Consider the following 14044-nt stretch of genomic DNA (forward strand, 5'->3'; position numbering starts at 1 on the left):
TTAATAAATTTACTTTATAGTCACTGTTAACATAAGCTGTCCCAATACTTAAATATGCACAAAAAGCATGGATCAAATGTATTTTTTGTAGACTAAACTCCAAGCAGGGAAATCCCAAAGGCAATCTCCCCAACATGTGGCCTGTTTTATTTCAGTCATGCAGAGGTGTCTGCATTAGACTGTGTTATTATAACGACCGTTCAGTAAACAGCTTCTTCTAGCAGACATTGGCTAACAGACAGCAAATTACCAAGGCAACAGTAAACATTCAAGAGTTTTGACAGTGTGTTTGTGCAAGGTGGATTACTAATGTTTGATCCGTGTACAGTAGCTACAGCTGACAGACCTGACTAAAACAACTAAGCCTCACCAGGAGATCTCCCTGAAAGAAATTAATCTGAAAAATGGTAAATAAATAAGTTACTGTCCAAAAATTTAAAAAACATTCTTCTTTTTCAAATATTGTTAAATTTATAGCTACCAGTGTGAACCTGACAAGCGTACATGCTGATGAAAAGCTTTTACGGAGTCAATTTAAAAAAATGCCTTCATTAATACACAGTGGTGGTTTGCAAAACAAAAGAAAATTTCTGTTCTTTCTTTTCTTTTCTTATTTAGTTTTTTTTACTCTGTTCAAAATTTGCCCAGATAATCTCACTTGATACAAGTTGTGTTTTGTAGCAAAAATAGTTTGCCAAACAAGGCAGTTTTTCTGTCAATAAACTGGTTCTTTGCTTGTATGCAGATGAAAAACTAATGAGCTAAATTATAATCATACCTTTCTTTCCAAAATATCTTTGAAAATATACAGTATTAAGCATGCCAAAATAACCAGGCTGCAGGGTTACCCTTTGTGTTTTTACACTGGGCTTTTGTTAGTTGGAAGCTAATTTTCAGGAAGATCTAATGTCATTGTCTCTTGGTCTTTCCTCCCAAAAACTCACAAGAATTTTCTGTTGCTTCAGTATAGAGGGAATCCAAGGCAAAACGTTTATTTGCTTAGTTAGGTTTGTTGACTTGAGAATTTGACTTGAGAATTACTGTGGAAGAGTTATTGCTGGATAAAGTAGAGTGTAAACGCCTCCCTCTGCAACTGGATCCTTGACGTTGAGACAGAAAGGCACTGAATACTGGGGCCCATCAGAGTTCTGTACTTTGTCCTGTTCTGTGCACTGTGCAGCAGTGCACAGATCAAACTGCATTATGTCATCTGCAAAGTATACCATGGTGCGTTTCATCAATAAAAATGTCAAGTCAGCATTCAGAAAGGAGGTGTGATGGCTTACAGACTGAAGCAAAGTCAACAACTTGTTACTAAGAGTTGCTAAATCAAAAGTCATGATCACTGGCTTTAATAAAACCACAGAGTGACCATGCAGGACTTAACTTAAACAGATCCTCTGCGGAGAATCCCCATGGCCCCACCATCTTCCTTGGTCTTCACTTGATGGCCTGAATGATGAATTCATATTTGAACATTTTTCAAGCACTCCACTGAAAAATTGTCATTTTCTTTCTTTCATTTACCACACACCCTGGATCGGTAAAGCCAGCAGTATTGTGGGAAATCCCATGAACCTCCTACATGAACTCTTAACATAATATCAGATAGTCATGTGGGTCCTCACTTTCAGATTATGGGCTTCACATTTTAATCAGGTTGGTATGTAAGTATATGTAGTGCTAGGTTCCTGGAAGACTAAATTTTATGTAACTTTTCAGTGTTTCACGCTTATATGGTTGTAATGACAGTAAAAGCAACATGACCTGGTTTGGTATCAAATTTTAACATCACCAGAATATTATCTTTAGGAAACTGGGCACACAATAGGATGAAGTGGTAAAAATTGACAGAACTTTCACTTTTCAATAGACACTGGCAAGTATGCAATGCTAATTTAAACAATATTTAAAAATCGCAAAATTTGTATTTTTTTGTACAATTCTAGTAAACATGATTTTATGACTTTTGAAATTTTATTTAGCACATTCATCTGAACACAAGAAATCTCGGGATAACAACAGCGTGGATACAGTGATCAGGTTCCCCATAATGAACAATGTCACATCACCTCTATTGATACGCGCACACACACGTGCACCCACACACACACTTAAACGCACACATGCCACTGTTAAACCATAGAATGGTGATTTGTTATATTCATCCGAAATCCCCATATTGACGTCATTTGGAGGAAAAGTCACAACGAATTTGACACTAAATCGTAAAATAGGGAAGCCATAGTCACAGTAAGTGTCTTCTGTTCATTCGTTTTGTCAGTGACAGCTTTGTCTGAGCCTGACCCGCTGGTCGTGATAGACACAGCTGATGCTATTTTCCACAGTATTACAAGCAGGCAATCATTCAAGAAGTCACAATAAAAGTCTTGATGAAAGCAAGTCTTCAGAGGACAGCTAGGTCATGGCAGCTCTTGGAGCGCACTTTAACCGCCATTCTCTGGTTGTTTCGTGCCACCAGTCGATCCAGGAAACGGCGGGCCTTCTTGGTGAGGCTCTCTTTACGTTTGTAGATTGAGTTTCTGTGCTTTGTGACCTCGTTGCTGTCCCGACGGAGACGAATCTGTCGCACCACACCCTCAAACAGTTCGGACACGTTATGCTGTAGGGATGCAGACGTCTCAATGAATTTACAGTCAAACACTACTGCACAAGCACTCCCCTCTAGGAAAGAAAGGAAAGAGGCTAAATTATTAAAGTAGGATCAAATGATGTTCAGCCATTTTTCAATTACGGATCAATGACCCCACCTTCCGCAGCGACCTCTCTGGCCCGGACCAAGTCACTCTTGTTTCCTACGAGGATGATGGGAAGATTTTCGGCTTGTCGTGCGCGCCTCAGTGTTATGCGGAGTTCAGCAGCTGAATCAAAACTTGAGCGGTCGGTGACAGAGTAAACAATAACATAAGCACTCCCCACCTTCAGACAGTCATCATGACAGGATGGGTCTCCTTTTTCCTAACAAAGGACACAAGGACAGAGACTTCTTAAGTTTTCCTAAACAAAATAAAGGGATAATAAAAAGAAAGTGAATCACCTTTAACTTTTAGGGTCATATGTACTTTGCATAGGGCTGTGGCATAGCTATACTTATTTTTCTACAAACAGTTCTATTATGGTTTCATATTGTTTAAAAAAAACTAAAATTATCAAGTCAGTGATGCTTAGTTTGAGGTTATTTTCATAATTTTAGAAACTGTAAAGACCAGATTGTACATTTTCATTCATATTATTCAATTTTGACAAACACTTTATTAAATAATAGTCATTAAGTCGGCAAATAACCTACAGAAAGAAATTGTTGTTTACCTTTAAATGAATGGGGTGAATTTGACCGTGACTATGTCTACTACATTTTTCTTTTTTAATGGTTGCACTAATTTTAAAGAAAGCAGATGTTTGGAAGATATTTTACCAACACAAATGAATGCTTAATACCCAGGCAATTGATTGGTTGTGCTCAAATTTAAGCTTTGTTTTTTAATTATTTGTTTTAGAAAAACATGGTCTGAATTGCTTTTTCAGAACTTTTTCCTTTGTTAACAATGATGACATATACATACACACATTCATGGTATGCTTCTTATTTATCTGGACAGAACTAAGTAGTTATATTTCTTGCTTAGAAATATTTCCACTCCAATAAACACTCACTCAAATACAGCATACCGATTTGTCACTCTCCCATGTGTCCATGACAATCAGTGTTGTTTCCTCTCCATCCACCATTAATGTCCGCTCATATGTGTCCTCTGTAATGGACAATAAATACAGGCATGTAAACAGCTGATAAAATTTAATGTTTAACATCTCTCATCTCTTGTGTTGTTACGTTGGATTTGAGTTTTGGAGTCATTCGTATAAAAAGGTTTTGACTTTGAGATGCCTTGTTGCTGACATGAGATATAACAATAGAGTTGACTTGACCCTTGTGTAAAAGATTGTTGGATTCTTTTCTCTTTTTCCAATGTGATGCTTTTCAAATTACACTGGAAGTTATGAGAATTAAAATATTTGATAAAATCTTATTTAGAACAAATCATTTTGTAAAAAGTTTATGCAAATAAATAAACTGAACAAGATGTTTTTATACTTATCCTGCCATTTAATGCTGCTCCTTTTGGATGACTTGTTGCCACATTAGAAAACACCATTTTGTCGATTCAGGACAGTTTTATGAGACTGATGTAATGATAATAATATAAGACGTTCACACATCTACTAGTTAAAAAGCTTTGAATTTTTCCCTGACTTTTTACTACACAGTGAAATAAATTTACTGTGAAATTTCTTTCACTATAGCTGATGATATTTAGTTAAAATTACAACATTTTGCAGGTTTTCTGCAAATTTCTACGCAAATTCTTGTTACCATTTATAAAACAAGTTTAACTTCAAGTATTAACTTTATCATTTGACTGTCTTTAAAATAACTGAATTGTATGGTCTTGAAATGCATAGGAGCTTAGATTAAAAAATGTTCTGAAATATAAATGAAAAATATAAATGATTAGAAATCACAAATTCTAGACTACTAAAACTAAGCAAATATGTACTTTCTGAGGGTAAAATCAGATTATGGTATGTACTGGACTGGTTAAACAGACCCTCTAAACTTGTTCATGTTATTCTACATTTTCTTTTCTATCTTATTTATAATCTCTTGGGAAGAAAATGTTGAGTACAGTTGATTAGATCACATTTGAGGTGCTGTCAAAAGCTTGCATTTAAATTGAACTATTAACTTTAAAAAAATATCAGCTTAAACTAAAGTGATGGCTCTTCGAAGTGAAACTGAGTTTTGAAAAGCCACAATTTTGGCCAAAAATTGGACAAAAGTTCTGAAAACTAAAACACGTCTACCACCAGAATGACTGTTTTAGAATGAGGAACAGCACAAACAATCTCTGAGTCAACAATATGTACAAAATGCTAAATAAAACCCAGAGTTAATTCAGTACAAGTAACTGCACACCGACCCTGTCCACACAGTGTGTCAGACTGCTAATGGATCAATATGGGTTGCCAATCATTGCCAGAGGCCCAAAGTCACATGACACAAGAGCTCATCAATAATGTCGGGCCAGTCAAGGTTGCCATACCACAACAATGTCAAAGATGCTGGGCACAAATCTGCGTTTTCTGCATCCATGTGATGTTCTGTACACCAAAGGTTATAAATACTGTGTAAACAAAACTTTGTTCAAGTAAAATCTAAAATGCTGCTTAAGATGGATATTTTTGGTAACTGTGGTGCCAACAACAGCATTTTGGGGAAGAATATCAGGGGCATAGTGGCTACCCCACAATAATGTCCTATATATATTTTTTATTATTTTAATGTATTAATTTTTCCTCATACCTATTGTTGCTTTTCATAATGAGTCCACCTACTGCTTCATAAAAAAATTATTTAGTTATTTATATCTAGCTTTATTTGTGGCTATGTGTCACTTCAAGATTTTACATAGTCTTAACATATATTTTCAAATACAGAGCGGCTGTGATTGTAGCCATCTTCAGTCAGAAGGACAAGGAGCACTGTGGCGGGTTATGGGGCCCATATGGTGCCAGGATCTCTAGATCATACAGTCAATCTGTAATTGTGAGGACTGATGGAAGATGCTGAAACAGCTTTACATCTAGAGAAAGTGTGTCAAGCTAAACATGATGGTCATTTTTTCCACTTTCCACATGTTTCATTTCCTGTGAATGATGCTGAGAACTTTGGACCCTGTCGTGTCTGATGGAAACCAGAGTTCACAAAGATATTTACAGAGTGCAATAAATTGAACATCTTGTTTAATGAAAAAGCAATAAATTAAGGCACTGCTGAAAACATGAAAGCACACTGCCAACTAATTTATTAAAGAGTTCCACAAACAGCATCCCACCTCCAGGTTGATCATCTTTCTCCGTGATTCCAGCAAAGATGCCTGCAAGGCTGGTCTTTCCGACACCATGGTCGCCAAGCAACACCACTCTGTACACACACTCTGATTCACTCTGTGAGTCGTCATCTGAGTCAGAACTCCAGTGAGCACGGTAGTGTAGAGACTTGTCTCCGGGATGGTAAGATGCTGACTGCCCTAAAGGAGGGTGGCTGCGAGTTGGACCAGGACGCTCTGGCTGTGTGCTCAGGGATCTTCGAAGGTCCCAAGTCCCACTTAGCTGCTGATAGAGGGGAGGAATTGGTGTACTCCCTCGACGCCGCAGAGGCTCCTTATCTCTCTGAGTGTTAAGGGTCATAATGTTATGGTAACAGCATCAGGACGGGATTAGCCTATAAGGAAAATGTAACAGATTACATTTTATAATCATCAATGTTATAAAACATAAGACGTATGTTAAACGTATATCCAGGGCGGTTCTAGCAAAACACTGATCCTCAGAGTAATCATGAGTTAAACTCTCAGATTAAATAAAATGATATTTCGTCCTTCTTAAACCTAAAAATATGCAAACTCCCAATGTGGCAGGCTGTACACTGAAAACTTGACCCTTCCTCTTCATCTTTAGTGCAGCTTCTTTAGGACTCACAGAGAAAGTGGTGCAACTTTAGTTTCATTAAACACAGTAGTAAACATGACAATGGTCTGAGAAATTTATGATTCAGTCACAACATTTATCTCATAAAGCAAATGACTCACACAAGATCACACAGTCCATTCTGTCTGCTGACAGACACCAACAGATATATATTTGGGAGAAATAGGTGAGCCAGAGGTGGACAGAAAGGTAAGGAGGAACAATTATACTGATGTATTTCAAAGTACCTTTCTTTGTCTCAAGCAATACTTACACTCTATGAGATTTTACTGTGACTCACAAATAAGACTAAGTCAAATTTCTAGTATTTTCTGGCAACAACCCTGCGCTCAATTTCAAAATAGCCCTATCTTTAAATAGCTTTACGTCAATCAATCAATCAATCAATCAATCAATCAATCAATCAATCAATCAATCAATCAATCAATCAATCAATCAATCAATCAATCAATCAATCAATCAATCAATCAATCAATCAATCAATCAATCAATCAATCAATCAAATTTGATTTGTATAGCACATTTCTGCAGCAAGGCATTTCAAAGTGCTTTACGCCATTGATGGAAAGAACACAACATAAAAGTTAATTTGTTGTTAATACAAACATCTTTTTAAATACATAAAAGAAAAACTATGTAATTTTTTAGATTTCATTTTAATTTTGGCTTGTGAAGTTACTTTTTTCACTTTTATTTTCAGCCACAATATATGTTTCAAAATTATGTTTTGTTGCTGTAAGAAAACAATCTGAAATTTCATGAAGCTATTTGTGTCTTTTAAGTGTTTTTTTTTTAATATCTTTCAGATGCCTTTGTAAGATATTGTAGATCTAGTTTGCAACAAAATACTTAATTGACAAGAGTATCAAACTATGCAAAATAATGTTATTTTGTAACCTTGTTATTTTTTTATAATAATTCTGATATTTCTGTTTTTTTATTTTATTTTTCTGTTTGTTTTTTTCCCTGGGTTTGGATGTGTTGTCGTCTAGTAAAAATTATTTAAAGGAACATCAAAGTTTTTCAAATGGGCTGTGTGGAGTATTTTCAGTAGTCAGTAGCTTCACCGGATACCTCTCATGATAACCATAATTTTTTGGAAATTGGAAAACTTCTCATGGATGCAGGAAGCTAACAGATACTCAAAGCAAAAAAAAGTATCTTAAAGACTGAATTTATCATATATGGAACAATTCAAATCTCAAAAGTATGTTTAGACTTTTTTGTAATAGCGTCAGACTGTTTATTTTGTGTGTGTTTTTTCACGGGATCAACATCTTTGTCTTGATGCTGAATAACTGAGTTGGAATTTTTTTGTCTAACCAGCAGTTCTTTCTTTATAGAAACTGTGCCAGATAACTATACTGTTTACACCCATTACTGCTCATTCTTAGTATATATATTTATGTTATTTGGAATAAATCTGACTCACATTTTATCCTTTGCAAAAATACTCATGCAAAAACAATTATATTTGAAAAGTTTTATCATGAACAACATTTTGAAGCATGTGCCTATCTGTATTGGGAATATTTTTTCCAGTTACACTGATTTATTTTAAAAGGTAGAATTTTGATTTAGATTGTACTGAGTTAGATACTGACTACTCATAACTACTCTATACAACTACACTTAAGACATACTTGTCCATAAAAAACAGATTCTGGTTTGTTGGTTTATAACTCAGCTGATTTACTACAGAGCATTTTCTTTAGTCTGATTAAAAGTTAAATGGGTGTAGCATTTATTCACTACAGCTGGTTCTGCAATCATATTCTCTGCTTATTTGAATTGAAACTGTCCTCACAAACTAATCAAACTCCTCACAAAAGTTGATTTACATGGAAAACAACAATGACTCAAATAATTGTAAACTGTAAACATTATTGGGAAAAGGTTATTTGTAAGATAAAAAACTTTCCAATACATGAGCTTTGCAGGATGTACCAGCAATACTTAAACAAACCTCCTGCAATGAATAATTGAAGCATTTAAAGATGCCAAGAATGACAGCCAGGATGGTGAGCACCATTTAGTCCGACCAAGAGCTATGCAGTTGTAGTACAAGCATAAGCCATGAACCACCCAGCTCTCTACTTTAAAACTATTCAGTTTATTAAAGAAATTGGACTTATCTGTTGACAGCAAAGTTGTCAATTTTCTTTGTGTTTTCGTCAAGAACAACCCCAGAGGTAATAAAACATATACATAACTTAACAAGTTAAGATAAATTTTTTTTATTAACTTCCTTCATACCAGACATATATTAGGTAACAAGAAATCTCAAGAAGAAACGAAACATACACACATTTATATAGAAGTCTACACAGGAAAAGGACTCTGCGTGAGGCTAAAAGTGCTACCTTGTATGTCAAATATCATTAGTTCATATTCACTAAAATTAAGTACAGATGTATTGTCATCATTTCACAATTGATAGAATATTTGAAAAAAAATATACACTATTACAAGTTTTATGATTTCTGTCTAGGTACAGGAACTGCTTAACACACGCAATGCTTAAAAGGATACAAAGTAATGTCAATCATTTCATTTAAATTTCTGGACCTACCATACACTCCATGCACAGTCTGGGTCAGTGCAGCCTCAGTAAACAACAGAAAAGAGTTGAGCCCGGTCTCCCTGTCTCTGTCAGTGTAATAGTACCCCGGTGCCACAGTAACCCCGGCTGGAAAAAAAAAAGTTCCACAACAGCGTTAAAAATTCAGCAGCGGAATCACAGTTATCAGTCTCCCTCTGTGTGAGTGTGTGTGCAAGAGAGACAGCAGAGCAGAAACAGATATCTGAGGAGGGAGAGTGTGCAGGACTTTTATCAGAGTGGAGGGTGAGCTGCTTTAGCAAACATTTTTGGTCACTTCCTGCTTGATCTAAATGACACAGATTAACTACATGAAACAACTTGGCTTGATTTACGCCTTTTTTCTGTTCTACTGTTCTAAATTTTGTTTAAAAAACCCCCCAATATTTCCTTTTGATGGTACATTATTTCTGTTTTATTGTTTGCTGAAAATGTTAGATTTCCCAGACTAACACAGATGAAAGCAATAACTCAAATTGTTAGCTGAAGATTAAATATTTTCTGATACAACGAAGAATCCTTTTTTTATCCTTTACCCTCATGGATGTCATATTAGTTGCCTGGACTATAGAGCTAACAAGATATGGATATTAGTTCAAATTTGAAATTAATAAACAAAGGTATGTTTTTGCCACAAAGTAATTCTATATAAAACATCCAACAGAGGCTAATATTATTATTAATTTGACAAAAGCTAGTTAAGTTTGTTGCAAGCTGCACCTTGGCGGCCGTTTGAGGCCCCTGAAATGAGTTTGTGCAGCCCCTGACTGGAATTCAGGAGTGATCAAAATCTGGCCCTGGAGACTTTTTACTTTTGAATAAAATTAAATAGTAAATTAAATTTTTCTATTATAGTCTGTATTGTTTAGCGCTTTATGAAGATCAGAAATTCCCAAAGCACTTCACTCTACATTCAGTCATTCACCCATTTACGCACATATTCTTGGCAAATAAATGAATTATTTCAAAGAAATAGTGATCTAAATCCTGTTGATTTTTGTATTTTTTCCAACTAAGATCAAATGAATTAACAAATGGGATCCTCTTTTTAAGGCAAACATGTAAAACCCTTTGTGTATTGAATCTGAAATGGTTGATAATTATTTCCATAAAAAATTAACTACTTTGTCTCTTTATTCAAAATACTATACACATAGATTATTTGGACCTCACAACAGAGGACATGGACTCTGCCACTGGACTGTCTGATAAATTAGAAATTTGTGCAACCATCAATGCCATAAGATGCCGTAGAGTGACTTAAAATAATGGATAATACATTCAAGAAATCTGCCCACCCTAGACTCTGTGTGGTGTTTCCAAGTTCACCATGTGTAATCATAGTTACTTCAGCTGCCTCTCACAGTCCAAAATCACTATTATGTTAATTTGTCTCAGAGACGGGTTGTTTGTCCTGTGTGTCTCTGTAATGTGCTAATAAATTGACTCATGACCTGTTCAGGGAATACAACAAATCTGGACTGATGACACCTGGAGGTAGGCACTACATAGACAATATACAGTACAGACCAAAAGTTTGGACACAGATGTGTGGATGTTTTATCTAAATACATTTCTTCTAAAATTACACAATTTCATAGGGAAGTTTTAGTTGGTATTTGGACTTTTATAAGCTCTAATTAATTGAAGACTGTGAGAAAAGGTGGTGAACCAAAAAAAGGAGGTGAGTTCAATAAGAAACTGCAGCAGGAGGCTGGAAAATTTAAAGGCCACAGACTCAGACTGACCTTTAAGAAGTAAGACCAGACTGTTCTGCATAAATCAGTTTACAGGTGAATCAGATTCATTTTTTCATAATTGGATTAAAGAAATGATTAAAAATTCAGTACAAATTAAAACAAAAGGTTATTTCAGAATTATCAGAGTCTATTTTGACATGTTTGCAGGAAAAGTGTCAAACATTAGTGCTAAAGTCTGTATAGTTTTTCTGGCATAAATGGCTTTCAATTTTTTCCATCTGTAACATGATGGAAAATTAGATTATAGAGGGCATGCAGTACTTCCTCTGTGTCATAGTGAGTGAATGAAACTCAACACATCACAGATGTTGAGATATTGTCCACCCCCACGCAGTTCAAAGGTTTAAGTGTGAGAGGAAGCATTTCCATAGTCTCTACACCATAAATACTCTGCCTTAAAAGCTGCAGAAGCTATTTTTTTTTTATATCTATAGAAGATTAACTCAGATTTTTCAAATAAGTACATAGGGAAGCTGTTTGCTGTTTAGTTTGAGGAAACCAACTTATTATTCCTTAAATTATCTGCAGCTTAGCTGCTGCTCTAGCTAATATTTGTCTTCCAAGTTGGTTTAAAACTTGAACTTCCATTCCTTCCAGATGACTCATTTTGGAAAGCAGATTTCTTTCATCTGTAAATGTTAAAGGACCAAGTTAAAAGAATAACCATCCTTATCAGCTGAAGAGACATACACAGCACAGCAACTTTTGAAACAGCAGAGCAGAATGATTCATTTAATGTCATTAATAACTTGTTATGAATTAGTGTAACTCTTTTTATTCCGTCATTAACTCAAATAGTTTTTGTATGTTGTAATGTTAGTTTTTATGATTTGAAAACTTTGTTTTTCAAAGTTTTCATTTTGAAACTTTAAACTTTATTTTGTCAAAATGATGCCATTTTAGGAAGAGAGAGTCGGTTGAGGTCTTTATAGAGTTAATAGTATGTCTATAGCATTAATTACCACTGTCTGGGTGAAATCAGTAAGGTTTATTTTTAGTGTAAATGAGCAAGGTAGCCATTTTTCTGCAGATGTTTTGAGCTTGCTCAATTCTTCAAGTGAATGTTTATATATGCAAAGCAATTTAGGTGCATTTTTGTAGAGGACCACCTGTAGTGATATCTACATAGCAACACGAACAATCGTTGAACCTCATTTTGAGGTTCAAAGAAGGATTTTAAGAATTTGTGTGAATTAGAGAATAAATGCTACATAAATAGATTTTTGATACTATTTATTAAAATAGATTCATTCTAATAAAAGCTTCATACAGTGTTGTTTTTCAGTTGTACGCATAATAAAGTTCGAGTAATATAATGTATAATATTAACTTCTACTGCCCCCATGTGGTAAGATCAATATATGTATTTATTTGCTGCTATTAATCACAAATGAATTAGAGCAGTCATTCCCAAAGTATGGGATTTTCAGCTCCTACTTTCAAATAAAACTAAATAACAGAAATAACTACAGTAAAGCATCTTTTTGCCATAATCTACAAAAAAAAAAAAAACTAAAATATTTTTGCCTTTGATTTTTTTGAGGATTTATATAACTTAAATATTATATCAAATAGCAATATGTCAACAGGCAGTTGTAGAGAGTCTCACATGATACATACAATATATCAAGCAGAGGACTTTAAGTGTCTTGTTCATGAAATGGACAGGCAGATAGGGGCTTCATCTGCAGTAATGTAGCTGCTGCTCCAGTCTGTCGGGAGAAGAAACAAAGAGCTGAACCAAAAAGTGAAGGCAAGACAAAAAAATTCAAAGTGCTTTAGATGATAAAGCTCTCGGTTTACAGGTCCATCTATGCCCTGATCCGCAGCTACTGTCATGACAGCTGAATAATTGAAAAGAGAAACATCCCAGATTTTTTTCATTCTGTAGCATCAGCCATCTTCTGCACCATTGGTTGTTGAAGCAGCAGTGTAGCTGTAAGGAAGCGTTACAGGAGGTCCTTCCTCTCAAGAAGCCGTTAGTCTCTTTAACCATGACTGCCCTGATTTCAAATAATTTGAAAGGAGTGAGTAGATGTAGTTTTGGTATCTGATCAGGTGCCTCCCTTTGGAGTCGGGGAAGACCCAGAATTTACTGGAGTAACTACGTTGTCAAGCGTGGGAGCACCTTGGGATACCTCCAGTATTGTGTGCGTGTGGGTGTGTATATTTGTGTGTATTGTCCATGCAACCAAATTTTGAATGAGTGGAAGTCAAAGATTAATGGATGGATGGATGGACATGTGTAAACCTTGCAGCCCTCCAGTGATGTTCAATATCTAAGTGCAATACCGCATCAAACTTTAGCAATGTAGTACGGTTGTGTATTCGTAATAGGCTATTACCGGTACACATCCTAGTAAGCAACTTTCTTATTATTGTTTTCAGGGTTTTTATTACAGAACACTAAAATAATTTCAGACATAAACTCAATTTGCTTCCCAACATTTTCTGTAACTAAATTCTGAAAATCTGTTATTATATATCTACAATATTTTACATGCTGAATTGTTGTCAGTATGATTATGAACAACCACTTCTTTATTTGTTTCCTCCAAACCAAACACCAAGAAGTATGATCATCACATTCCTCAAAGAAAGTTTTAATTCAGCCAAAAACGGTTTTAAGATATTTAAGTGTGTTCTTCCTGTTTTATACTTGTATTTAGGGTTCATTTAAAGGGGAGTTTTGTGTAGGGAGTATTGTTTCATCTCAATTTCAGTGTTCACCAATGGACACTGTCTATAAAATTTGTTTATAACAGATTTCTGATGATGAAGTTAATCAGTCTAACCTTATCAACAGGTTAGACAGATAAATTTTTAAACAAGAATTCGTGATTGTCACAAGAGTTATGGATGTTCTTCATTCTTTGTCTAAAGGATGGTTTCTTCTTCTCTCCTCTTCTTGTTACTTTTTCCACTGTGGGTTGCTGCTTGACTGGAGGAAGCAGGCTCGGCTTCATCTTGATTTTCAGTATAAACAGAGTGAATGCTTGGAGCTGGAAGGAAGAATATTAATGTAAAATGAATGGATTTTTCAGACATAAAATACAGAAAATGAAATTAATCAAAGCTGGTTTTGGTATTAGCATACTTCTTTGCTGTTTGCTTG

General features: G+C 35.2%; 1 protein-coding gene across 1 annotated transcript; it reads right to left on the reverse strand.

Annotated features, from left to right (window-relative positions):
• Window positions 1-1963: 1963 nt before the first annotated feature.
• On the reverse strand, window positions 1964-9364 carry rem1 (RAS (RAD and GEM)-like GTP-binding 1). Its single transcript, XM_044121607.1, has 5 exons — window positions 9143-9364; window positions 5916-6304; window positions 3691-3773; window positions 2772-2979; window positions 1964-2685 (listed from the first exon to the last, which is right to left on the reverse strand). The coding sequence occupies exons 2-5, from the start codon at window positions 6268-6270 to the stop codon at window positions 2408-2410; spliced, it is 924 nt and encodes a 307-aa protein (XP_043977542.1). The 5' UTR covers window positions 6271-6304; window positions 9143-9364; the 3' UTR covers window positions 1964-2407.
• Window positions 9365-14044: the final 4680 nt, after the last annotated feature.

The sequence above is a fragment of the Gambusia affinis genome, linkage group LG07 (assembly GCF_019740435.1).
Source record: "Gambusia affinis linkage group LG07, SWU_Gaff_1.0, whole genome shotgun sequence".
Lineage (NCBI taxonomy): Eukaryota > Metazoa > Chordata > Actinopteri > Cyprinodontiformes > Poeciliidae > Gambusia > Gambusia affinis.